Source organism: Penicillium samsonianum (genome assembly GCF_028829775.1).
Source record: "Penicillium samsonianum strain IBT 33392 chromosome Unknown utg000003l_segment0_segment0, whole genome shotgun sequence".
Classification (NCBI taxonomy): Eukaryota; Fungi; Ascomycota; class Eurotiomycetes; order Eurotiales; family Aspergillaceae; genus Penicillium; species Penicillium samsonianum.
In genome coordinates this window covers 425,577-448,310 of record NW_026643261.1, presented here as the reverse complement: position 1 = coordinate 448,310, position 22,734 = coordinate 425,577, and the positions used below count along the sequence as shown (strand labels likewise).

Genomic DNA, 22,734 nt, shown 5'->3' with positions numbered 1-22,734 from the left:
CAACTATGGACTAGATAGAATCAGACATATTTTCCTCACAGGAACAAGAAACACCATAAACGCCATTGGAGACAGATGCAAGAATGAAAGGCGTTTGAATGCTTGCAAGCATAGAAAGGCATGCAACGGTCATTATGCATGTAGCCGATTTCAGAGTCCAGTATCCCCTCCCATATATCCCTCCCATCCCATGCATCGAAGAAAGTAAACAAAGATGACAGGTCGTAGACTGCGTGATTGTTCGTAGAGGGGATTTAGCCCACCACACTGCGGAAACTCAATGCTTCGAGGAAGCCGCCAAGGTCATCCTTTTGGACCTCGACAACACAATGCTCGAAGCTGTCGATGCGCACACGGGCATTCGTCTCCTGGACAACTTCCTGGAAAGCAATACCAAACCGGTTGCGGAGAAGATGCTTCTTTCCACGCGGATCTTCCTCGTCCTCAGACTCGGATTCCGATGAAGACTCAGACTCTTCCGAATCTTCGTCTTCGGCGCCAGTCTCCTCTTCTCGCTCGGCACGCTCTGCTGCCCGCTTGGACCGGCGCTCTGATCGCTCTTTCTGTTTTTTCTCCTTATCTTCTTTCTTCTTCTTGCGCTCCTCCTGGCGCTTGGACATGGCAGCGAAGTCAACAACACCGCCGCCGCCACCAGTGCCGACGACTACATAGAGATCGCGGTCTTCATCGAGGCCCGCAAGGACGAGAGGAGTTCCTGCTGCTCTCTTGCGACCAATCTTGACTGAATCACCCCGCTCTTTCTCTTGGACTCGAATGGCCTCGGCGATCCACAAGGCCAATTTCGTTAAGGCCCCAGGGTTGGTGAAGAGTTTGACGTCGGGTCCATCCTTGACCACAGCAATGCGGAATGCTCTAAGGTGACGGATTTGATGTTTAGAGAGCAAGGATGTACCGGTGCGAAGGATAGCACGGTGTAGATGCTGGGCGAGGGGCAGAGCCTCTAGGAGAATCGTGGGTGATTCGGACGTTAATGAAAGGGCATCATACGCACTCCAGAACCGAGGTAGCAGACTAGCCAAGTCAGATTCGCCTGTGATTCCACTGTCCTCTGTATCATCGCGTGCTCGTGGCAGACGTTTGGCGTCCCAAGAAGCCAGAGTCTCGTGTGGCCCAACTTCCAGCATTGCACCAACAATAACACCCACGTCTGTGGCAGAGAGGCACGCCTTCCAACCCCAGCAACGCACGAATCCCCAGCCCTCACGGGCACTCGCACTCCCAGATCCCTCTGATGGCACGAGTCCGTCTAGACCATACATAGGGGCATACTTGAGCAGCCGTGATCGTAGTACACGCTTCAATTCCATGTCCATGTGGGTATAATATTGGTGACACTGGGTCAGACTAATTCCCATCTTGGCCAGGAGTTTGTGCAGTCGTTTGCGGCCATTCTCAGTCCAGACATGGAGCCTTGGTGCAAGGTAGGGGCTGTGGAGCATACTCTCGTATAGTGACCAGTGCCGGACAAGAAGAAATCGCGGTTCGGGAGAAAGGCGAATCGACGTATCGGTGGGTGACCTAGCGGTTGTTGGAATGACACCGTTGATTTCTCCTCGAATGTCACGATTTGATTCTAGAGGATCAGGTGGGTTCAAACGATGCACTTCATCGCGAAGTATTTGACGGATGTGTTCACCACGTTGGCCACCCCAGCCTGCTGAGCCTCCTGATTCTGATGTGTTTGAAATACCCACTCCAGTCATTGTCCGACCACTGAGTTCCAGACTGGAGACACCGACAATAGCAAGCCACAACAGGTCGTTGTCATCTCGTCCAAGCTCAGACGCCAGAGAATAGATCAGGGATGAAATTGGTTCGGAGTATGAGGTTCCAGACGAATAGTATGATTGTAGAACGGAGTCGTGTCTTCGCTTGAGATTAATTAAACGTTTCTTTAATGACCGCGCTGAGGTTTGATTTGTCTCGGCTGGGGATGGCGAGTCAGTTGTCGGTGTTACAGATCGCGACGAGTTCGAAGAATTGATTCCAGTCTTTTTGCGGCGCGTGGGAGACGAGGCAATAGAGGAGCCCTACATCACGCGTTAGTCCATTGTCGGGCCATAGAAATATTGAAACCTACTGAATTGCTTCTCCTCCGTTGGTGGGGCGGCTCATCGCCTTCTGAATCCTCATCGTCTTCGCGACCTGACCAGGATTTGCGCTTTTTTGACCCTGTTTGCGTTTCGTCTTCAGACCCGTCGTCACTCGCGTCATCATCGTCATCGTCTACCTCTGGCATTTCCAGTAACGCGTAGTATGCCTCTCGTTCGTTGCGAAGCTCTTCCTCGATGTCTCCGTCGTCATACACGATGATTCCGCCATTCTTCGACGTGTAAGCTGAAGTAATGCACCCCTTGTCAACCCCGCGTCCTCGCCGTCGCGCATTGGCATCGATTTCAGCCATTGGCTGGCCCATCCCGGCTTGTCCACCAAAGACATTCCCCAGGTTCCACGGCCGTCGCGCGTCGAATACCCAGATCTCCACGCCTCCCATATCTTCCGCCTCGTCCTCTGGATTGCTCAACGCTAGTATCTCGCCCAAATCAACCAGACCACCTACACCAAGGCAGACGACAACTCCTCCGCTGCCGCCATTGGTGGTCTGCATTGGACGGACCAGCTCCTCCCCCGCACGCGACAGGTCGCCATATCCTGCAACTGGTTGGATTTTATGAGGGATATAGTCGCGTTTTAACAAAGATGTGAGAATTCGACAGGCACATAGCGCGTCTGGCTCTAATGCCACGAGAATCAAGACGGGTGGAGAAAGTGGGTGGTGAGATCGTAGGAGTTGTAGGTAGAGGTGTGAGATGAGCTGCCGAGGGAGATACATGGCCAGCTTGGGATTGTCATATGCTCATGCGACAGCTCATGAAGAAAGAGAACTCGTAAGAATAAACCCAGAAAATGTGAGTTGGTTATTTGGTGTGAAGCCCTTGCAGCAAAGACTCTCTCATAGCGCCGGGGAAGTGGACAAGCGCGACGCGTCGGAGGCACGTGCCAGGATTGCATACCTCTTCATCACCTCGACGATATTTGCTCCCCTTCTTTTATTACTTGGAATATTTCACTCTTTGAATGTCTTACTCCTTAACTCCTTGAATTAAAGCCGGGTATAGATCTTCAAAAACATGGGTTGGTTCATCTTGTTGCGCAATGCAACTTGGGTGCTTTACGCGAAATCTTCCATCTATACTCTAAATTGATGCTTACCACGCGCAAATCCTTTGTTCGAATCATTTTTCTACCGACCATGCAGTCTGTTGCAAAGCAAGTCAAGTTCTTTCATAGTCTCAGCTGGCAAAGGCCCTTTGGCGATATCCTTGATATGCTGAGCGAGCTCGGGTCCCGAGCTCGCTTCCAGAATCACACCATCACCTTTCTGCAACTTCGAATGGTAGTAGATCCACCGCAGACTGGCTTCAGATTCTGAAATTTGGAGTTTTCCAATGGTCGCTCTGAAGTCCGCAATACCAGCCTGCATCTTTGGGTTGTCGTACGTGCTAGTATTCCGAGATGTGTTCAAGGTTCCCAGAGAGTTCGAAGTAGGATCAAAATGAATATGAGATGGATGCTAGGATAGAAAGCTAACTTGCTATGGAATAAACTATCAGACAGATGGGTTCTTTATTGTCTCGGGATACTTATAACCCTGTGGATATGAGAGATGACGGTTGACAACTCATGGGAAGTAAGCAGCTGGCTATCTATAAGCCAGAGAGGACTACCTCTGTGGGTACATATGTAGGTAACAAAGAATGAAGCTGTGTAGTATCTATTAGAGCAAACCTGCTATGTGTTTCTGCATTGGCATGATGCTCAACAACCTTTGAAGTCAGCATCTGAAAGCAATTATGCTGATACGCAGCGCTGCAATCGGATTCAAACAACATCCCTGCCCGAAGTGGACTTATATAGAAAAAATTACAACATCTTGGTTGCATCTTTAGTAAGATGATTACTTTGGTTACACGTATCAAAAGCATAGTTTTTTCCCTTGAAGTGTTTCAGCACAGGATATCTTTCAAATTCAATAATCACAGAGGTAACGCCTTTCGCCATGAACATGCTATATTCTCCAAAACAATTCCAACGAGGACGTTATGACCATGGATCTATGAGACCAGGAAAGAACTCGAGATTGCAGCCAAAGGAAAGAAAGCCTGGTGCTTTGTTGCATAATATTAAACAGATGAGCGGCCCAAAATCGATCCAGCCACCCAGATAGCGGTGCATGCGCCAACGACGGAGACGCCAACTAGCCGCTTGCCCCAGCTGCTGTCTTCCGCCATTTTGGTCGGCCCAACAGTGCTCTTCAGCTTCAAATGCAAAGATGATGAATGCAGGTCTTCGGTGACATTTCCAGCGGAATCACCTAGTATGGCTGAATATTCCTCGTCACGCTTTTGCCACTTCTCCACAAGGCGTGCAATCTCAGCCAAGTCTTCCTTGAGAGAGCCAGGCTCAGTGGCGTTGGCATTCTCGACTTCCACATTCTGGACATTGCCGAAGAAATCGACCACAGTCCGCAGGCGGCCTTCTTGCTCGCCTCCAGGAAACAAATCCCACCGGACACCCGGCTGAGAGTGGATCTTTGACTCATCATACGAATCGAACAGGTCTCCCAGGTTGAGTTTAGATGTGACACTTGTCACTTGTGTCTCGAGGAATTCAAGAACATAGTATGTCCAGCGATCAATAACAGCGACGCCGACGTCGTTGTCCGCATGGTGGGAATAGGACGACTGGTCAATCTCGCTGGAGCCTGTCGCCACGATGTTAGGCGAGTAGAAATGGGTGTACATCGTATTGGCTTGGCAAGTGTCGATCATGAACAGCAGCTCATGGTAGCGCTTCTTCTCCCACATCTGTCCAAACGCGTCCGCAAGATCCCACGCGCCGATCTCTTCGGCATCCTGGAACTTTAGGAATTGGTCGCCTCCATGTCCGGTCATGTATACTAGCACATTGCTGCCAGCGTCGGATCCCAGGCGCTTGCTGCGCGGCACGTCTTCGTCGAGGCGGTCGGTCAAGAGTCGGATGAAGTTCTCCACGGTCACTTCGTACCCCCTGTAGTCCACTTCAATGTTATCACCATATAGATCGACGGCGCGGTCTGCGTTACTGTAAACGGTGCCGGGGAAAGCGTTTCGGGGGTTGCAAGCCATGTCATCGGGGAGCATGAGGATAATCTGTGAATCGGGAATGCCGAGTCGTTTCACGGTTCGATATAGTGAGAGGACATTGGCAAGGTGGCGGTAGTTGAACCAGAAGCGAGAGGTAGATACGAGCACCGCCCAGTTAGAGGTGTGTTCAGCGGCAACTGCGCTGGCAAGGAGCAGCAGGGCGAACGCCTGTAGAAAGCGGAAGAGCAAAGCCATTGTGACGGACGATCAGGTCATAGTAGGGAGGAGGAACACTGCTTGTATCACTGGCCGGTAAATGGGAAATCGGCAGCAACAAAGCATAAATCAAATCAAAGGCTACAAATATTAATCACAAGAACCATATCAAGGCCATAGCACAAATGGCCGGAAGAAGACACACACCTTCAAGAAGCTGCCCAGGTGAGATAGGAGATTACAAATGCTGGGGAACCTTCCAAAGTTGCCAGATTCTTAAGGCATCAACATTGACGCACGGGCTGTGGATAGCGTCACCGCCTTCATCGGAGTCGGCATATTGGTCCCGCAGATCAGATCATGTACGGAGTAGTAGAAACTCGATTCCACCTTTTTCTTTTCACATCCATTCCTCACATTCTGTCCAGCGTTTAGTTTGGACATCATATTTCACCATGGGAGGCAAGAAAGCAGCAGGCGAGAACACCAAGAAGGTCGCTGGAAACGCTCGTGTATGTTTTTTTTTGAACCCCGCCCCCGCTATTATTGCCACATCCCTCAAGCATAAGATTATTTGGATAAAAGCTGACAGTGCCGCACAGAAAGCTGACGCCGCAGCATCAAAGAAGGCCGCTGAGGACCAGAAGAAGGCTGCCGATGAGGAAAAGCAATGGTCGAAGGGATCCAAGAGCAGTGCTAAGAAGTATGCAAACTCAATCTCCCAAAGATAACATGTCCTCGAGCACCGAGCTAATCACCTTCAATCTACAGGGAAGATTCCGAATCCAAGAAAGCCGAGGCTGCCCGCAAGAAGGCAGAGCGCGATGCTCTACTCGCCGAGGAAGAGGCCTCTCAACCAGCCAAAGCCAAAGGCGCGAACGCCAAGTCCGCACAAAAGAAGACTCGCGGCCTCGATCTTGCACAGTTGGACGATGCTCCTGCAGGCAGCAAGAAGGAATCTTCTCTCAGCGCCACTGGTATCGATAACGCACTAGATGCCCTGTCGTTGGCCTCGAAGGACACATCCAAGATCGACCGACACCCCGAGCGCCGATTCAAGGCCGCATATGCCGCATTTGAAGAGAGGCGCTTGCCAGAGATTGAGCAGGAGAACCCCGGCCTGCGCCGGAACCAGCGTATGGATCTCTGCCGGAAAGAATTCGAGAAGAGCGAGGAGAACCCATTCAACCAGGTGCATGCGGCTGTCAATGCTACCAAGGAAGAGGTTGCTGCGCTTCGGGATAGCGAGCGCAAGAAGGTCGAGGGCAGACTGGGCGGCAAATAGATTGGTCTGTCGCTGGATCACAAGCATTCAGGCGCATGGATTATTGGAAGTTGTGGACAATATGTCGATATTGTCGCATTGACCGTGGGTCCTAAGTCTCCATGCTCTCAAATACCCAACATGGATGGTGTTCTCAAGATGGTGAGCCTCTTATCTTGATTCGGAATCATTTTTGCACGGTTCGGGAATACCAGCCGTTTTCGAGTCATTGAGGTGCTGCAGAGTTCAAACAAAAGGCTTAATCAAGCGTTAAGCCTGGGGAATAGACAACTGTGACGCAGTTGTTCTTACATCACACCATGCATTGTCTCTTAGCCTCTGACATATAAACTTACGAAATAAAATGATCAATATCCCTTTTAAGTTATACAACTGTTCCGACAGCAGGCTGCCTGGCAACCCGATATCTTAAACAAACATCTCTAGTAAACTCCTATATAGCATATCTCCATTGCGCCTGGAAAAAAAATGACAAGCCTCTGGACCCTGCCAGAGCCGTATATAATTCGTTGATATTCACATATCCTATGACATCGTAGCTCGCACATCCCACACATATAGACTCTCATCCCAGCCAACACTAGCACACCAGCCCTCACTTCCGAACAGACACCAATCCACGCCCGTCACAAACTCGGTATGTCTACCCATGCGCCCTAGTTCCGCGCCAACCACTGGACCAGCGCGCATCATATCCATATCCCCACCCGGGCCCGCGTCTGACCGGTCACTCCACACTCGACAAGTCATATCGTAGCTAGCACTCAAAAGAACATTAGAAAGATGCGGCGACCAAGCCACTTTCCGCACAGCATATTCATGTCCGAGCATAGTGGTCAGCGGCCCTTGTTGCGGGGCCCGGATATCAAATGTACGGATAGCACGGTCAACACCCGCCGTAGCTAGAACAGTGGGACGGTACTTGTTCCAATCGTGGGTTAGGGCCTCAGCGGGCGGGGCAGGGCCGCCCGGCTGGCCGGGGATTGCAGGCGCGGGTGGTCCGGCGTGGATGGGGATCTGGGTGACAAGGTGGTTGGAGGCGGAGGCTGGGGTCCGGAGATCGAAAACGCGCACGTATGAGTCTGACGTCACGCATGAGATGATGTCTGGACTGTGCGGACAGAATGATGCGGAGTAGGTGCAGCTGTGGGTTGGGAGGGTGAGGAGAGACTGTGGGCGATGCGGCGACCAGATGCGGACTGTGCCGTCCCAACTACTTGAGCAGAAGCGGTCTTTTGCGACGGGGTTCCAGCTTACGCTGAATACTTCCCGCGCGTGCTCTTTCCAGTTTGAGATTGGGAATTCGTTCGCTGTGCAGTCGAATAGCTTGATGCTGCCGTCGCCTGATGCGGCGAGGACTTGGTTCTCGTGGAGTTCGGACCATGCGAGATCATATAGTGAATCTTGTGTCGTAAACCTGGAGGTTGTGATAGCGCCGAATGGTTAGAATTATGTTCTTACTCCCGACTGTGTCGCACACTCCGCCGCGGGGTCTGCATCCCACTTACCATTTTAGCGGTTGGATTCCATTCGCAGTCAACTCCAGAATATGCAGGCGGCCATTGCCAACTAGGCCAAAGTTTGAAGAGCTTGCAACAGCTAGTCGATTGTCAAAGAATGGGGAGTATTTGACAGCGCAACCGTTATATCCTTGTGTGCGGTAATGGAGCATGATGAGCAACTGATCGGCGCCGGTCGCTCAAGGAGGGAGGTAGGAAAGAGAAAGAGAAAAGGTAAATGAGATCTTCAAGCAAGCTAGGGTATCAAAACGACAAATGTCAACGTTCACGAAGATGTTAAGTTCGGATTCGCGTATGATCTCGGGATTGCGGGGATCAAATGGGCCGAGGTCCTTCCTTGGCTTTCAGGCACGGCCTTTTTCTATACTATCACATTCGCTTTTTGTTGATTTTTTGTCTATATCTGCATTTAAATATTGAAATCACCTCGATTTAATTGATTCCTGGTGATTCTCTCTTCCTGGTGTTCTTATTTCAAGCATTTTTCATGTTTTCTGTGGTCAAGTCACCAGCATGTCCATCAACACATCGATCAGCACATTGTTGGTTTATAATAACATATTTTCTCCAGACTCTGTTTCTCAATATTGCTGTTCAGATTCAGGGCAAATAAAGTAAAGCTGCTCTGCAATTGGTTGATGAACGGCTGACGTGAAGCATGCCGTGGGATCGTTGACGTCAATGGGGCTATATCTACAGCTGCATCCCGCCCTAATTGCAACAGTAATAAGGAACCACTCAAGACCCTCAATTTTCCATTTGGTAGAACATACTTAAGCCAATCATGTTAAATAGGTACAAGTTGAGCCACCTCAGAATATTTTGCCTCAGCCTCTGCAAAGTATGGGAATGACGCCATGATTGGCCTCTTCTGAGAACTGCTTCTTAGTCTGCTCGACTCAATTCTGATTGAATTTACACTCTTCTTAACATACAAGTCAACCACTATGATAAGCTCAAGACATAATAATATCCAAATCGCACCCACACTAGGAGGCGACAACCCAATGCCAGTATCGTCCCCGGCCAGTGTATTCCTCAAGGAAGAAGTATACCGACTCGGAGCATTACCAGGCCTGAGATCCCTGCCTCCAGGCCCAGAGCGCGACTTTCTCACCCTATCATGGGGACCTATCGTCTACCGCACCTCGTACGCCCCCGAAACCAAACGTCTCCTCTCCGTATTCATGCGCTACCTCAACGATTCCGTGAGCCGGGCGTTGCGCCGGACGTTGCCAGGCTCCGACGATGAAATCCAAATCCTCAAAAACACATATTCTGCCAAGATTTTCAACTCGCTTGATATGTACGCCAATATGGACGTGGAAACGGTCCGGCAAGTATTTCATGATTTCAAGGTGTCGCTTGGGATACCTGAAACAGAGCTCCCGAGCAGACTGCGCATATGCTTGATGCTAGACGATGAAGCCTTATCGCACTTGAAACAGGTTTTAGATCTTTCCTCGATGGTTGAGAGGGATGCAAATGTGGGTGGATGCTGGGTGAAGGTTGTTGAGGAGAATTTCCCAGACTCGAGGATCGGTGACCATCCGCTTGCGAACCCCGATATGGAATATGTATCTTATACTGTTAGAGAACATCGTGGGAGTTATCATGGGTGGACGATGGTGGCACTCGATGCATTAGTGGAGGTCTTTGATGGGCTTCGGCAAATGAAATGCTTGGTTGAGTATCATCGTGAGGGACAGGTATACTTGGGAGAGGGCAAATGGAGCCTTTAGTTGTCTATATTGGAGTCTATTAAGATGACCTTTTGAATCATTTCTCATATCTTTTCACATATATCAGAATAGTTGGCCTCCATTCTAGACCACGTAGTTCAACAATCTGATCCACCTGCATTGGGATTAGATTCTATAAGGGATGTTTTCTTTTTGAATGTCTTTTTGAATGTCTTTTTGAATGTCTTTTTGAATGTCTTTTTGAATGTCTTTTTGAATGTCTTTTTGAATGTCTTTTTGAATGCCTTTTTGGATGCCTTTTTGGATGTCTTCTTGATATTCTTTCGAATCTTCTAGTTCGAGAGAAACATGAATCATCTGTCATAAGAGGAAAAGAGCAATGGCCTATTTACATATGGGCTCGTCTTAGCTTCACCCGAAGGTTACTAGTCACTAGCACTGCGAAGAAGTGCGAGCCCTACGCTGTTGGCCCCACCACCCCACCTATCAAGGTGAGCCGCCTCGAAAGATGAAGGGCTCCTACGCATTGCTCCCAGGTGGAACCTGCGTTTTCTTTTCTTTGCTTTATGCTTCTTCGTTTCCTCTTCATGACGAGCAAGAGTTAGGCTCCAACCCTGTCTGCATGCGGTCCTCTGGCCTTTTGATAAAGGAACTTTCTCATCGCCGTCAAGACGGGAGTAGCCCTGGTGAGACAGCCTGCTAAGCAGCTTCCAACACTCCATCTTGAATTTCAGGATTGTGGATTTCGAAAAGTTTGGGTTCTCGCTTGAGTTGGGATATATGGGGGTATTGCGCAGGTAAAATTGCTTTGAGAATGAGTCAAGGGAGGAGTTCAAGTGCCGAAACGTTATGACCATAACCTCGCAGTTATCCCATATTTAATTTTAGCTTTTTCAGAGCCGATGTCCAATTTTTCTATGGAAGTCGATTCCCAAGGTTCCGATCTCAAACGTTAATCAATGTCAAGATCCGGTATTTTCTAGGAACCCGGATTCTATGCGGATGAATAAGGGGAATGGTCGGTTGTAACGACCCTATGTTTTCGATGCATCTCTGTTGCTGGCATATGAGCTTATAGTTCGGTGTCCACTCGGTCGTTGGGTGTGTATCGGGGAATATTCTTAGGGTGTCTATTTGTAGGCGAGGGATGTTTTGGCGTTGCAAGTTGCTGATTGTAGTGCTATGCCTACGCATAACCTAGAATCCGTACTCCTCCGTACTGGGTTAAAACACATCAAAGAGTTTCATTTCATTAGTCAAATAGCGAGTCGCATCCAATTAAAACGTATACTTAAAACCTGAGTTTTACATAGAATATCCCGGCCCTGGAAGTGGAGATGTAATAGTCTCATTCCATGGGCCTGCATCTATGAGACCGCAATCTAATTGGTTACTTCGACGACAATCATGTGCCGATAAGCATTTTATCGTGTGGCTTATCAATCACCTTGATCATCCCGAGGCCCATCCATCACTTTTCAGAGCCCTCAAAAGAATGAGAATTGAAACATGGATGCTTTCATATCTAGGAAGCGTCCACGGCTCTCCAGTTCGAGCGAGGAGCCCAAACATGAGTCATCAGATCCCCGCGAAGACACCACTGATACCAAGCTAGCAATACTGCTATCTCTCTTTCCGACTATCAAACAGGATGAGCTATTGGATATACTCGTATCCTGCGAAGGGTCCGTGGATAATGTTACTGAACTCCTCTCTGCAAAAGACTCCACGGCAGGCACACCCGTGAGCAAAAAGCGACCCGCTGTTACCTCATCATTCGGCACGCAGACATCTCTCTCATCGCATGTTTTTACAACCGCTGAAGATGGGAGCATGAAACCTTTGCATGAAATTGCGAGCAAGAAAAGGCTTCCGCCTCCACAAAAGGGCAAAACGCTACACCTTTACTCGCCTGAGGATATTGCCACCTACACACCTTGTACTATCATCCACAACTTCCTACCAGCTAAAGAAGCAAATAACCTTCTGCTTGAATTACTTGATGAATCGAAACACTTTTCTCGGTACGACTTCCAACTCTTCAACCGCACCGTCCAGAGTCCCCACACACACGCTGTGTACGTCTCTACGCCCGAAGAGCACCGGCAACAGATCTCAGAATACACTTACGGTGGCACATATCGGTCAAATGTGCGCCAGGCAACTCCGCAGCTACGGTCAGTGTCACACCAAGTACAGAAAACTGTCAACAACGAGATCAACAAACGAATTCGAGACATCTATCCAGACGGAAAGAAGTTACAGTACCAGTCACCAAAGGAATGGCGACCCAACGCAGCGTTTGTCAACTGCTACGACGGGCCGACCGAAAGCGTGGGATATCACTCCGATGAACTCACCTATCTCGGACCCCACCCGGTGATAGGAAGCTTGAGCTTGGGCGTGGCACGCGAATTCCGAGTCCGTCGGATAGTAGCTCGAGACGACGAGACTGCAGAAGAATACCACGACGCCAATAAGACTAGTCCGGGTTCAAATTCTGCACAGAACCAGACTGCTTCGGCTGCACGCGCTGACGCCCAAGGTCAAATCTCCATCCATCTTCCGCACAATTCTCTCCTCATAATGCACGCAGAGATGCAAGAGGAGTGGAAGCACTCTATTACCCCAGCTCAAACCATTTCCCCACATCCGATCTCCGGGAACAGGCGTATCAATATCACATATCGTTGGTATCGTGATACTCTACACCCACGCTACACTCCACGTTGCAAGTGTGGTGAACACACGATTCTCCGGTGTGCACAACGCAACCATGAGACACGAGGGAGATACATGTGGATGTGCTATGCTGGCTTTGCACCAGGAAAAGAAGGGTGTTCATTCTTTCAGTGGGCCGAGTTTGATGATGATGGGGATCCGGTGTGGGGAAAGAAAGCCATCCCGGACGAGGCCCCTACTCTGGCGAATTTCTCGGCATCTCAATAGGTTATGAGACTCCTATATAATAGATAAAAGAATAATCGGCTGCTTATGCGGCCTTGTCATGTCTTCTCAGATGTATAAAAAGGCACAACTTTTCTATGCATGATAGAGATGTGGAACCATCCCGCTTTTGACCTCGGATATACAAAAGTACAAAAGTACAAGCTCAATGAAGCCGAACTCCACTAAGGTTTCGAGGCGATGGCCTCAGGCGGAAAGTGGACTGGCAATTCCGCAAAACTCCACACTTGAGGGTTTTCAGCCGTCTTCACATCCACCTGTGGACCAATTACATGCCAGATGCTGCTAGCCTTTCACCGGATCGTGTCTCTAATGTATGTGAATGGGCCCATATCCAATCACTATGTACAGAAACAGGTAAGATTGCCCTCAGCTACTCCTCAACATGAAGATATGTACGGAGTATGCGGAATCCCCTCCGCCCCGCTCCACTATTTCAGAGGTGCGGTGTAAAAAGCTGAGCTCGAATTTTATGCCTTTTGTTGGTGATCTTTCATTTGCCATCCCTAGGCGATTGTGATCTGGAATCTACAGTATGGCTTCTGGAATTGAGGATGCTTTTGACTATATTGTCTGCGGGTAAGATACCCACCTGGAGAGGCTTATAATATTGCTGATCATCAATTAGAGGAGGAACCTCTGGCTGTGTGGTTGCTGGTCGTCTAGCTGAAAACCCCGAGGTCAAAGTCTTGCTGCTGGAGGCTGGACAGCATAATAAGGACCTAGAGAATGTTCATATGACCGGCGGGTGAGTTACGAGGACCTCTTTGATGCATTTATTGTTACTGACAGATCAGGTGGTCAAACAACTTCGATGCCGAGACCGACTGGAATTTCGTCACTCCTCCAATGGCGGGAGTTGATAACCGCCAAGTGAAGCTGAGTCGTGGCCGATTCCTTGGAGGATCCAGCGGGTGCAATGGCACACTTTGCATCCGTGGCAACAAGCAGGACTATGATGACTGGGGACTAGACGGATGGAGCGGAGAAGAGTTCTTCAAGTGTATGCGAAAGGTAGGTGGCACGATTCCACGCCGAAATCGAGGCCGGTACATACCTATTTGTGTAGGCACTAACAATATGAGTAGTCAGAGACCTTCCACCCAAAGGCATGGTTCCAAGCCGATAGAGAGAGTCACGGACACTCTGGTCCCCTTCACACAGAGCCGCATGATCTGGCGCCGATCTCCCAGCTTTTGATGGATTCTTTTGTGTCGCAAGGCATGCCCTTGCATCATGACATGTTCAGCACTGGCAATGTTGCGCAAGGATGTGGCCATGTACCTCGCACAGTTTACCAGGGTACGCGAACAACAGGAGCAGATTTTGTTACCAACAAGAACCACCGTGGGAACATCACCATCAAAACCGATACCACCGTCGACAACATCATATTCAGCAAGCAGGCAAACGAGACTCGCGCTTCCGGAGTAGTCACCCAAACTTCAGATGGCGGCTCTAGCATCTACTACGCTCGAAAGGAGATCATCATCTCCGCAGGCGCCTACTGCAGTCCCGCAATCCTCCTTCGATCTGGCATCGGCCCCAAGGCAGAGCTCGAACAGTGCAATATTGCTTCTTTGGTCGACCTCCCAGGCGTTGGAAAGAACCTAATGGACCATCTCGTCAGTAATCGCTACACAGCCGTTAACACCTACATGAACCATCCTAACACTCCACCCTCTAGATCGTATTCATGTTCTACGAAACCGAAAAGCAAGGTCTAACAAACGACCACCACGTTTACCACGGCGACAACTTCGACCGAACCTACGCACAGTGGAAAGAGAATAAAACCGGGTTCCTATCCACCTTCCCCTTCGGCAGTTTTGCCTTCGCACGCCTCGACGACCGATTGAAGGACGAACCTCTCTGGAAGAACGCACCGCGCAACCCAGGCCGTGACCCCATGGGCCTCACACCACAGCAGCCAAACATCGAGTTCTTTAGCACAGAGTGCTACGGCGGTCCGAAGCAATACGACCAGTTCCCGATTAATAACCAACACGCGTTTTCCATGATTGCAGAGCTGTTTGCGCCGAAATCGCGTGGCTCCGTGGTTCTCGAATCGGCGGATGCATCGGTGAACCCGATTGTCGATTGTAATTATCTGGCTGATCCGCTTGATCTGTTGGTTCTTAGTGAGGCTTGTCGGTTTGGGAATGAGGTTGTTATGCAGGGTAATGGGACTAAGGATATTGTTAAGGGGTCTTGGCCGCCGAATTTGAATCATCATACTTATAAATCGAGGGAGGAGTGGGTTCCGTATGTGAAGCAGCATGCGACTACTTGTGAGTTGGAGTATTGGAATTTCGTTTGGCCTTGTGATTTACTGACGTTTTAATAGGCTACCATGCGGCGGGCACTTGTGCCATGGGGAAGAAGGATAATCCCATGGCTGTTCTCGATGAGAAATTGCAGGTCAGAGGTGTGTCGGGGTTGCGAGTTGCTGATTGCAGTGTCATGCCTACGTTGCATGGAGGACATACCCAGATGCCGGCTTATGGTATCGGAGAGAAATGTGCGGATTTAATCAAAGAGACATGGCGGATGGCGGGCAATGTCTATCCTCGCATCTGATACTTTATTTTGTCGAATTTTGCCACCATTAGCCAAATAGTGAGTTGCATCCAATTGAAACCTATACTTCAAGAGTAAGAGAGAGCCTTCCTATACAGGTACAAATATAAAGCATAATTCAAGTCTGTCGGGAGCAAATCAAGCACAAGGTCCATAAGAATACTGTGACGACTCCAAAAGGGCAAATTCAAACAGTTGATCTCAACTGATTTCGCTTGCAGATCCCAAGCTGATACTAATAGCATCATCATCCAGTTCATACGACATTAGCGCTGAAACCTGGCGATAATCGCTAGAAGGATGGGGCGGCACACCCGGGGTGCGCGAGATGGTGCAATGGGTTTTCAAACAAATGGTATGCGGTTTGGGTAGCAAAGAGTGCTGGTGCTCAAGGCGGGCGCTTAGAACATGCTGGGCAGCCGGCTCAGAAGAATATGCTTTTAGAACACTGTTGATCTGCCTGATCAAGTCTTCGAACCCGGGATGTTCAGTCAATTGAGTTTCCTGATAAAACTCGATCGGCGCACCAATTTTTACTTTGAAGATCCATGTCTCTCCTGGTCGTAGCCGCGTCAGATGACAGTCTTCCATTGCCGACTCAAATTGGCATCCGTGGCCCTGCTCGACAAGTAATTTCAAGTCCGATAGGACCCCAGGGCTGAGACCAGTACGAAGCTGCCGAACGACTTTGGAGACCTTTCGCAAGAAATGAACTTCGCAGGATCGTGGATCGTCTGCGTCGGCATCATAGAAAATGTGCCAGCCAAGTGGATGGTTTGCTGTGTCAAGTGGAAAGCGAAGCTGCGGGGAGATTGTATGGATACCAATAGCTGTGTCCACGCCAGATATAACCAAATTTTCTGGGGGGCAAGCGGAAATGAATACCAGGTGACAAAAAGCTGCTCTGGGAGAGGGGTAAAAGAGTCGAGATGCCTGTCGAATAGAATTACCCGCGTCAGGAGATCTTCTCGTTTTCTTCTTCAACTGGCGGAGAGAAAATTCATTCAGAGCAGTTCTCAACGTCTCAAATGAGTGGAACCCCAACGGAAGCAATAGCTCGAACCCGTTTTTAGAACTTCCGTCAACACATGCAACGGCTATTCTGTCACTGTTGATGAGCAAATTTGAAGTGAGCACGGAAGATGCCAGGACCATTGGCGTCAAAAGGCTAACAGAAGACTGCTGCCTATGTGATAGTTAGCAAACATGTTTCTTTGAGGAGTAAGCCAACGGAGTCAACTCACAAACTGTCAAAAAGGATAATAATGTCAAGAGGTGCAAGGCTCGAGGTCTCGGGCAGGGAAATGGGCTCAACATCAGCAGATACATTTACTGACGTCCATACAGACATCGAATCTGTGCCCATGCACGGCCAGCCTGCGTAGGATCTCATGCTGGCGAATGCGATAGGAAGCTCCAACGGGCAAAGTAGTCCGGACGACCCTGGGAGTAGCGTGTTAGATAAAGACCGGGCACTATCCACTCTGAATTTGTGTTTTGAGATGGAATCTGCTGGCGGTTCCATTGCACCGGAAGTCGAGGCTGAATTCGACGAAATGCATGGCTCTATAGAGCCATAAGACCCAGAACTCCAACGAACAAGCAGTTGTGGCGCCAATTGATACCCACTCCGGGTCATCAGTCCTCTTCGAGGATCAACACGGCGGCGCGACGTCTGAAGGGAAAGGTCAGTAAGAGCAAAACTCTTGAACGCACGACAGCAATTACCTGGTCGATAAATGGGTCTTCATTCACATCAAGACCAGTCTTGCGGATACCTCGGGAAGCTGCAGCATGATCCTGACGAATTTTAATCATATCGATATTGTAAAGACTATCACTGAGAGAGGGAGTTCTGGTTGATGTCGCGAGGTCACTTGAGTCATATTCCACGCTTGCAGAAAGGGACGAACGGCGAGAAGGGATCTGTGGATATGACGATCTCGAAAGAGAGCTAGATGTCGAGTTGACTCTATGTATGTGTGTGATACATGGGGTGCGGCGTTTGAGCACAGTGATCGGCGTAGTTGGTGTAGCCTCCATGGTGTCGCGAGATCTAAATATTCTCTGTGTTCGTGACAGGACGATCGAACTCAATCCGAATATCCGAAGCCTCTGTCGCACGAGTGAAAGTCGAGTGGGGCGTGACGGGGCAGGTCTCTGAGTCTGATGGGATCTTTTTGCGTCTCTGCTGCTTCCAAAGACTGAAGCACGACAGGCACGACAGGCACAATTCTTTGAGGGAATGAATGCTCCAGTAATTAGAACACGCAAGAGCGATGACAACAACGAAGATGAGAACAACGATAGGAACAAGGATCAATGCAATAATTAAAGCTGAGCTTTTGATATCATAAGATAGCTTATAGGTCATTTTGCTCGAATATATGGATGCGAGGAGGAGAAATGAGGAAGTAAACAACATTGAAGCCCATATGCTCCTGCCGCTTCCCAGAGGACCGACGACTAAGACGGCAACGACGATGTCGTTTCCATGGCTCCTGGGTGGACGATCCATGGAATTCTCCAACGTTAAGCCGATGGACATTTCAAAAAAGGTAAAGTAGCATTTTGGGTATCATAACAGCACTTATATCCCGTTCCCTGCCATCGCGGCCATCTTCTCCCTGACTGAGTTCATGGTTGTATCATCCAGCCGCGAAAATCGAATCTACAAGGTGGTTAGTATAAGTCGAGAGTGGGCATCAAGCGCCACATACCATTTCATCCACACCCCCACGAGCAGCACCTCCAAACAGCATTGGCTCAGAATGGGAGTTTTCAATCTCATCTTTCACCCGCCTGGCCCAAATTCCATCCCAGTGCCAATCCCCCGGAAGCCGAGCCTGCGGGCTTCCTTGTTTCAGTTGTCCTCGAGGCCCTCCTCGACGATGTGCCTGCCATGCATGCCATGCTCCAGGGTTCCCTGCGACCTCAACCGGCAAGGAATCCAAAACCAATTCATCATCAAAGGTCGACCGAATGTAATCCAATATCTCCGGCACTGGGACGACATCCCTTCGTTCCGCAAACTGATCCATAGCAGGTGCCTGTGCCAAACGTGCCGCTTCTACATCGCCGTTTTCACTAGCCGCTGATGTCACTGGAGGATTTGACGTGTTTGATTCATCACCATCTTCTGTGATCGGGTCGGCAGAGCTTGCATGTCCCGTCGATGCAGCACTTGCACTAGTACCGCTTACATTCCGTGATGTGTTCCCCGATGCTAGTCCACTCCGCTTTGCCCTACCAAACCAATGAGGGAATCCATGGCGCAGACTGAATCCGCCGGGCGGTAATCGTTCATCATCCGTTGCGCTGACGGGATTGTCACTTGCCGAGCCAGTGCTGAAGGTATATGTAGTAAGAGGCACAATCAATGGGTGGAACAAGTCCGTCGCGAAGGTGACTAGAGGAGGAAGGTCGGGATAGGTGTCTGGGAAGCGGAGTTGGAATCGGAGGACGGCTGAAGCATAGGGGCCTACAAACTTAGGTTAGTCGACGTGTGGCACGGTAAATAATAAGTTTGAATTCACCTGAGCGAACAAAAATAACTCCATTCCAGAGTGTCGGGTCCCCGGGCGCGAGGCTCACATAAACCCCTGGCGGTGCTGCACGTCTCAAGCTCGCGCTGTGGGGGAGTCAGTACACGAATTGGTCTGCGCGGGGTAAAGAGGCTTACAATTCCAGGTGAAGCTGCTGCTTTCGGAGTGAAGGTATGCAGGGCAGCTTGGAGGTCGACATGTCTACTTTAGCAGAGGAGGAAGTTGGGAAGATCCGGGGGTTGACGCCCAGCTTATCGATTGCTTATCGCCGATCTACATCCGAACTCAAAATATTGAACGGCTTGGGAGTTCCAATTTTATACATATGGTCAAGAGTTTGACCGTTTCAATTAAATCCAAAGGCAATGGCTGGTCAATAAAATATGGACCCGCGGACACTGTTCTGGATGTTTTGGTTGTGGTTGAACATCTGGCATGTCCCAAGCTTACGTGAATATATATTAAAGCCACATGTGCATCTAGGGATAAGACCATCAGATACAGTCAGATACAACGTACCCCTCCCTGTATCCTCTTCCACTTTGCGGGAAAAATACAGTCTATCTTACCACTAGATCATAACAAAAACCAAGGTACTTGTTTAGGGCCTAGTGGAGCCATATCTGTCCTATTTCTTGTTTGACACACTTCCCTAATTCATTCCAACCTACTTGAAACGATCAATATGAAAACCATCGGAATCTGCATCCCAACCATTGAAGGCGGGGTCATCGCCCACCAAGAGATTGGACGAGAAGCAGCGCGGCGGGGCATTGCTTACCCTCAAATCGTCACCCACACCCCTCTCTACGGAGACCTGGAGCAAGCACTCAAGTCCGGTGACAACCAGTCCCTGGCAGCATCGATAGCTGACTCGATAAACCGCACCGCCAAAGCTGGCGCGGAGTTTGCCATCATCAGTGCCAACACTCCACACATCGTTTTCGATGACATTGTGGCCCAGTCAGATATCCCTGTTCTCAGTATCCTCGATGTCGCTGCAGATCACTGTAAAAAACAAGGATACAAGAGCGTTGCTGTTCTAGGCACAACTTGGACTGTTAACAACCGTCTCTATGATGGTCCGCTACAAAAAAGGAACATGGCTGCGGTCTATGCATCTGACACTGACCAGGCAATCGTCATGGATGTAATTGAACACGAGTTGATTAATGGAATCTTCCTGGAAAAGACGACAAGCGAGTTGGTGCGCGTTGCTAAGGAGCTTGCTACACGATGTGATGCTATTATACTTGGTTGTACCGAGTTGCCGCTTGTTCTCACGGAACAAAACTGTGGTATCGCGGTTGTTGATACAACACGCCTTCTATCCCATGCGGCTCTCGATTTTGCGACCAAAGATTGAGCAATACAGGGTTTTGCCTTGAATTTCAGTGTTTGGTGCTCCGAACTCCATGAATATGAATCATTGCTCTCATTATGACATAATATAATCTAAACCATGTCTATGCTCTATCTACATACTCATTGACTGGAAAGGAAGTCTATCCAAATCCGCTTCTTTCCCCAAGAGACCCAAGTGCATCATCCCCTCACCAACCCCCTCGTATATCCCTCCAGCTACACCTTCCATCCACCAAGCTGCGAAATTTGTGAGAGCAGCGCCAACCCGCCCTTCGTTGAACCTGCAAACAGCAGCTCCAATATTAACACTGCCTTTTCCCAACCCGTCAGCTGCCTCCAGTGTAGTAGTCACGATGCGCTCAGTAATGCGATGTGTCCGCTCATACTCATACAGTTGGCGCAATAGCACCTTAGCATACGGTAGAAGGAACCGCAATAGAATGAACAGCTGTACGATGGTCGAGGCGAGAATTTTATGCAGATATGATCTTGGCTGGGGGCTTATTTTGCGATTCGCGCTATACAGATACCCGGGTGGTGGGGGGTATGTCGTTAACCCAACTTTGACCGGCTCTGGGATATGGTGCTGAATCATGGAAGTTTCCTCGACGGTCAAGTCGGGAGGCAAAGCATCGAGAAGGTAGACCAGAGCGTTAACGTAGAGAGATCGAGCCAGACGGCCATCAGGCTGCGGCTGCTGGGCTTCATATCCCGCATTGCGCAGAAGATTGAACGCTTCACAAACACGTCAGTAAAAGCCGTGCAATGAATAATTTATATAAGAGGGTAGAGAGGACTCACCGGGTACGACTCGATTCCACCGCAGGCCAGACGCGGTCTCGTATTTCGTCGTGGACCCCATGTCCTCTCGGGGGGTATCTGATCCCACGGAGCCAGAGTCGAACGAATCCAAGTCATCGCTGGCCGTGGAAGGCCTTTGGACCTCGGGTGCTACGGACGTAGAGAATTGGCTGTGACATAGTAGATGAGGTTCTGACAAAGAGGCCAGTCCGCGGCGCGGATCCCCGCTTGACTCGGTGGCTTTGGGTACGGCCCGGGAAGAATATAGGCGGGGCAGTCGACGCCGAATCGATGCCGGGATGGGGAAAATAGCGAGACCCGCGTACTCCATTGGCACTGCAATTATCTGGGTTGAAGTTGACAGCTAGGTATTTATCAGATGTATGTGAACTCGTAGGTTGTTGGGGCAAAACCTGGATCAAATGGAAAATGACAGAAAAACCACTAAAATAATTCAACAAAAATCTCCGGTTTCACATGTCAACACTTTCGAGGTTCCGATATACTGATAAGAAAATTGATAAGAAAATCTCCGATCTACTGCCGATAACCTTGAAATCTCCAAGGTTCGGGACCAACCTTGAAACTTGACCTTAGAATTTATGGATTTTTGAGGCGCATCTTGTTATCGTATCAACTCCTCTGATAGCTCAGCTGGAAGAGCGCAAGACTGTAATTGCCCTGTTCTTCAGAGAACTTGTTATCTTGAGGTCCCTGGTTCGATCCCGGGTCAGAGGATTTTTTTAGTTCGAATTGACAAAGACCTCAAAAGGCGTCTTGCACTGGCGAGTTGCAGGAGTGCGCACAGCGGATGTTAGCCATCGTCAAATCCTAAAGCCCTCAATGTATCGGCAACAACCACGGCGGGAAAGTTTAGTTCATTTCTCCATCGTGGAAAGATATTCTACCTACTTAACCAAGTCCGGACGTAATAGTCTCAAATTTGCGCTAGACACAATGTCGTACGTACATCAGTGAACTCGATACTATCTAGACTGGATTGTTATAGAACGTAGTCATTTATGGTAAGATATGGAGGCAGCCACTAGAACTTGTAGGTCAAGAAATTGTGGAAGATTGCCGGGGTATGCCAGACATAATCAATTAGTTGCATGGTGGCTTGGACAGCATTTTTCGAGGTAGTATAGAGCTGAGGCTCCTTAAGATGGTGGATCTAAATCCTGTATGCGAACATTAAAATATCATCATCCAACCACGATAAACGGTGGGCGCTTCTCACCTGCGATGCACATCGTACTCGATACTCCATACGGCGAGTGGATTTGTTAAGATAGCTTTGCCTGGGATTCCAGGACAGTAGCTTAGCTCGGGGTTTGTAGTTATCTGACAGCTAGCTCTGTGAGGCCTTATTTCTTCACATGATCCACTCCTCTCTCGGTCTTCCGAGTCCCTGCCGTCTCATCAGAATTATTGATCTCCAAGACATCAGGTACGATGTGCAACTAGCCGATGCCCTACAAGGAACCATTCGAAGGCATCCAATAGAAATGGGCGAATACCCGCTCTCCACTCCTAACACTCCACTCCACACCAGAGACCCCGATAGTTCTCTTTCGGCCCGATTTATTCAACAACTATCCGATA

At 49.3% G+C, this 22,734-nt stretch overlaps 12 protein-coding genes across 12 annotated transcripts; 5 read left to right on the top strand and 7 right to left on the bottom strand.

Annotated features, from left to right (window-relative positions):
• Positions 1-254: 254 nt before the first annotated feature.
• On the bottom strand, positions 255-2,854 carry N7471_003715 (cell division control 45 family protein; the record flags this gene model as incomplete). The annotated part of the gene is made up of 2 exons (XM_057276435.1): positions 255-2,051; positions 2,102-2,854. The coding sequence occupies 2 exons, from the start codon at positions 2,852-2,854 to the stop codon at positions 255-257; spliced, it is 2,550 nt and encodes an 849-aa protein (XP_057136045.1).
• Positions 2,855-3,265: 411 nt separating this feature from the next.
• Positions 3,266-3,505, bottom strand: N7471_003714 (uncharacterized protein; the record flags this gene model as incomplete). The annotated part of the gene is made up of 1 exon (XM_057276434.1): positions 3,266-3,505. One exon carries the CDS (start codon positions 3,503-3,505, stop codon positions 3,266-3,268), a length of 240 nt encoding a protein of 79 aa, XP_057136044.1.
• A 700-nt stretch (positions 3,506-4,205) lies between these two features.
• N7471_003713 (GPI-anchored transamidase) lies at positions 4,206-5,402 on the bottom strand (the record flags this gene model as incomplete). Its single annotated transcript, XM_057276433.1, has 1 exon — positions 4,206-5,402. The coding sequence occupies one exon, from the start codon at positions 5,400-5,402 to the stop codon at positions 4,206-4,208; it is 1,197 nt and encodes a 398-aa protein (XP_057136043.1).
• Positions 5,403-5,818: 416 nt separating this feature from the next.
• On the top strand, positions 5,819-6,648 carry N7471_003712 (DUF1014 domain protein; the record flags this gene model as incomplete). The annotated part of the gene is made up of 3 exons (XM_057276432.1): positions 5,819-5,875; positions 5,966-6,066; positions 6,135-6,648. 3 exons carry the CDS (start codon positions 5,819-5,821, stop codon positions 6,646-6,648), a joined length of 672 nt encoding a protein of 223 aa, XP_057136042.1.
• A 525-nt stretch (positions 6,649-7,173) lies between these two features.
• On the bottom strand, positions 7,174-8,320 carry pex7 (putative peroxisome biosynthesis protein (Peroxine-7); the record flags this gene model as incomplete). Its single annotated transcript, XM_057276431.1, has 2 exons — positions 7,174-8,065; positions 8,157-8,320. The coding sequence occupies 2 exons, from the start codon at positions 8,318-8,320 to the stop codon at positions 7,174-7,176; spliced, it is 1,056 nt and encodes a 351-aa protein (XP_057136041.1).
• A 795-nt stretch (positions 8,321-9,115) lies between these two features.
• Positions 9,116-9,910, top strand: N7471_003710 (uncharacterized protein; the record flags this gene model as incomplete). Its single annotated transcript, XM_057276430.1, has 1 exon — positions 9,116-9,910. One exon carries the CDS (start codon positions 9,116-9,118, stop codon positions 9,908-9,910), a length of 795 nt encoding a protein of 264 aa, XP_057136040.1.
• A 1,470-nt stretch (positions 9,911-11,380) lies between these two features.
• Positions 11,381-12,820, top strand: N7471_003709 (putative CUE domain protein; the record flags this gene model as incomplete). Its single annotated transcript, XM_057276429.1, has 1 exon — positions 11,381-12,820. One exon carries the CDS (start codon positions 11,381-11,383, stop codon positions 12,818-12,820), a length of 1,440 nt encoding a protein of 479 aa, XP_057136039.1.
• Positions 12,821-13,273: 453 nt separating this feature from the next.
• On the top strand, positions 13,274-15,418 carry N7471_003708 (GMC family oxidoreductase; the record flags this gene model as incomplete). The annotated part of the gene is made up of 6 exons (XM_057276428.1): positions 13,274-13,417; positions 13,467-13,586; positions 13,636-13,852; positions 13,927-14,463; positions 14,526-15,129; positions 15,186-15,418. Exons 1-6 carry the CDS (start codon positions 13,374-13,376, stop codon positions 15,416-15,418), a joined length of 1,755 nt encoding a protein of 584 aa, XP_057136038.1. The 5' UTR covers positions 13,274-13,373.
• Positions 15,419-15,619: 201 nt separating this feature from the next.
• Positions 15,620-17,485, bottom strand: N7471_003707 (uncharacterized protein; the record flags this gene model as incomplete). The annotated part of the gene is made up of 3 exons (XM_057276427.1): positions 15,620-16,604; positions 16,663-17,093; positions 17,147-17,485. Coding segments are annotated over 3 exons (1,755 nt in total), but the record flags the coding sequence as incomplete, so codon positions are not given.
• Positions 17,486-18,008: 523 nt separating this feature from the next.
• N7471_003706 (putative ubiquitin-conjugating enzyme) lies at positions 18,009-19,162 on the bottom strand (the record flags this gene model as incomplete). The annotated part of the gene is made up of 4 exons (XM_057276426.1): positions 18,009-18,089; positions 18,139-18,899; positions 18,955-19,049; positions 19,101-19,162. 4 exons carry the CDS (start codon positions 19,160-19,162, stop codon positions 18,009-18,011), a joined length of 999 nt encoding a protein of 332 aa, XP_057136036.1.
• Positions 19,163-19,648: 486 nt separating this feature from the next.
• On the top strand, positions 19,649-20,329 carry N7471_003705 (aspartate/glutamate racemase family protein; the record flags this gene model as incomplete). The annotated part of the gene is made up of 1 exon (XM_057276425.1): positions 19,649-20,329. One exon carries the CDS (start codon positions 19,649-19,651, stop codon positions 20,327-20,329), a length of 681 nt encoding a protein of 226 aa, XP_057136035.1.
• Positions 20,330-20,440: 111 nt separating this feature from the next.
• Positions 20,441-21,460, bottom strand: N7471_003704 (uncharacterized protein; the record flags this gene model as incomplete). The annotated part of the gene is made up of 2 exons (XM_057276424.1): positions 20,441-21,063; positions 21,130-21,460. The coding sequence occupies 2 exons, from the start codon at positions 21,458-21,460 to the stop codon at positions 20,441-20,443; spliced, it is 954 nt and encodes a 317-aa protein (XP_057136034.1).
• Positions 21,461-22,734: the final 1,274 nt, after the last annotated feature.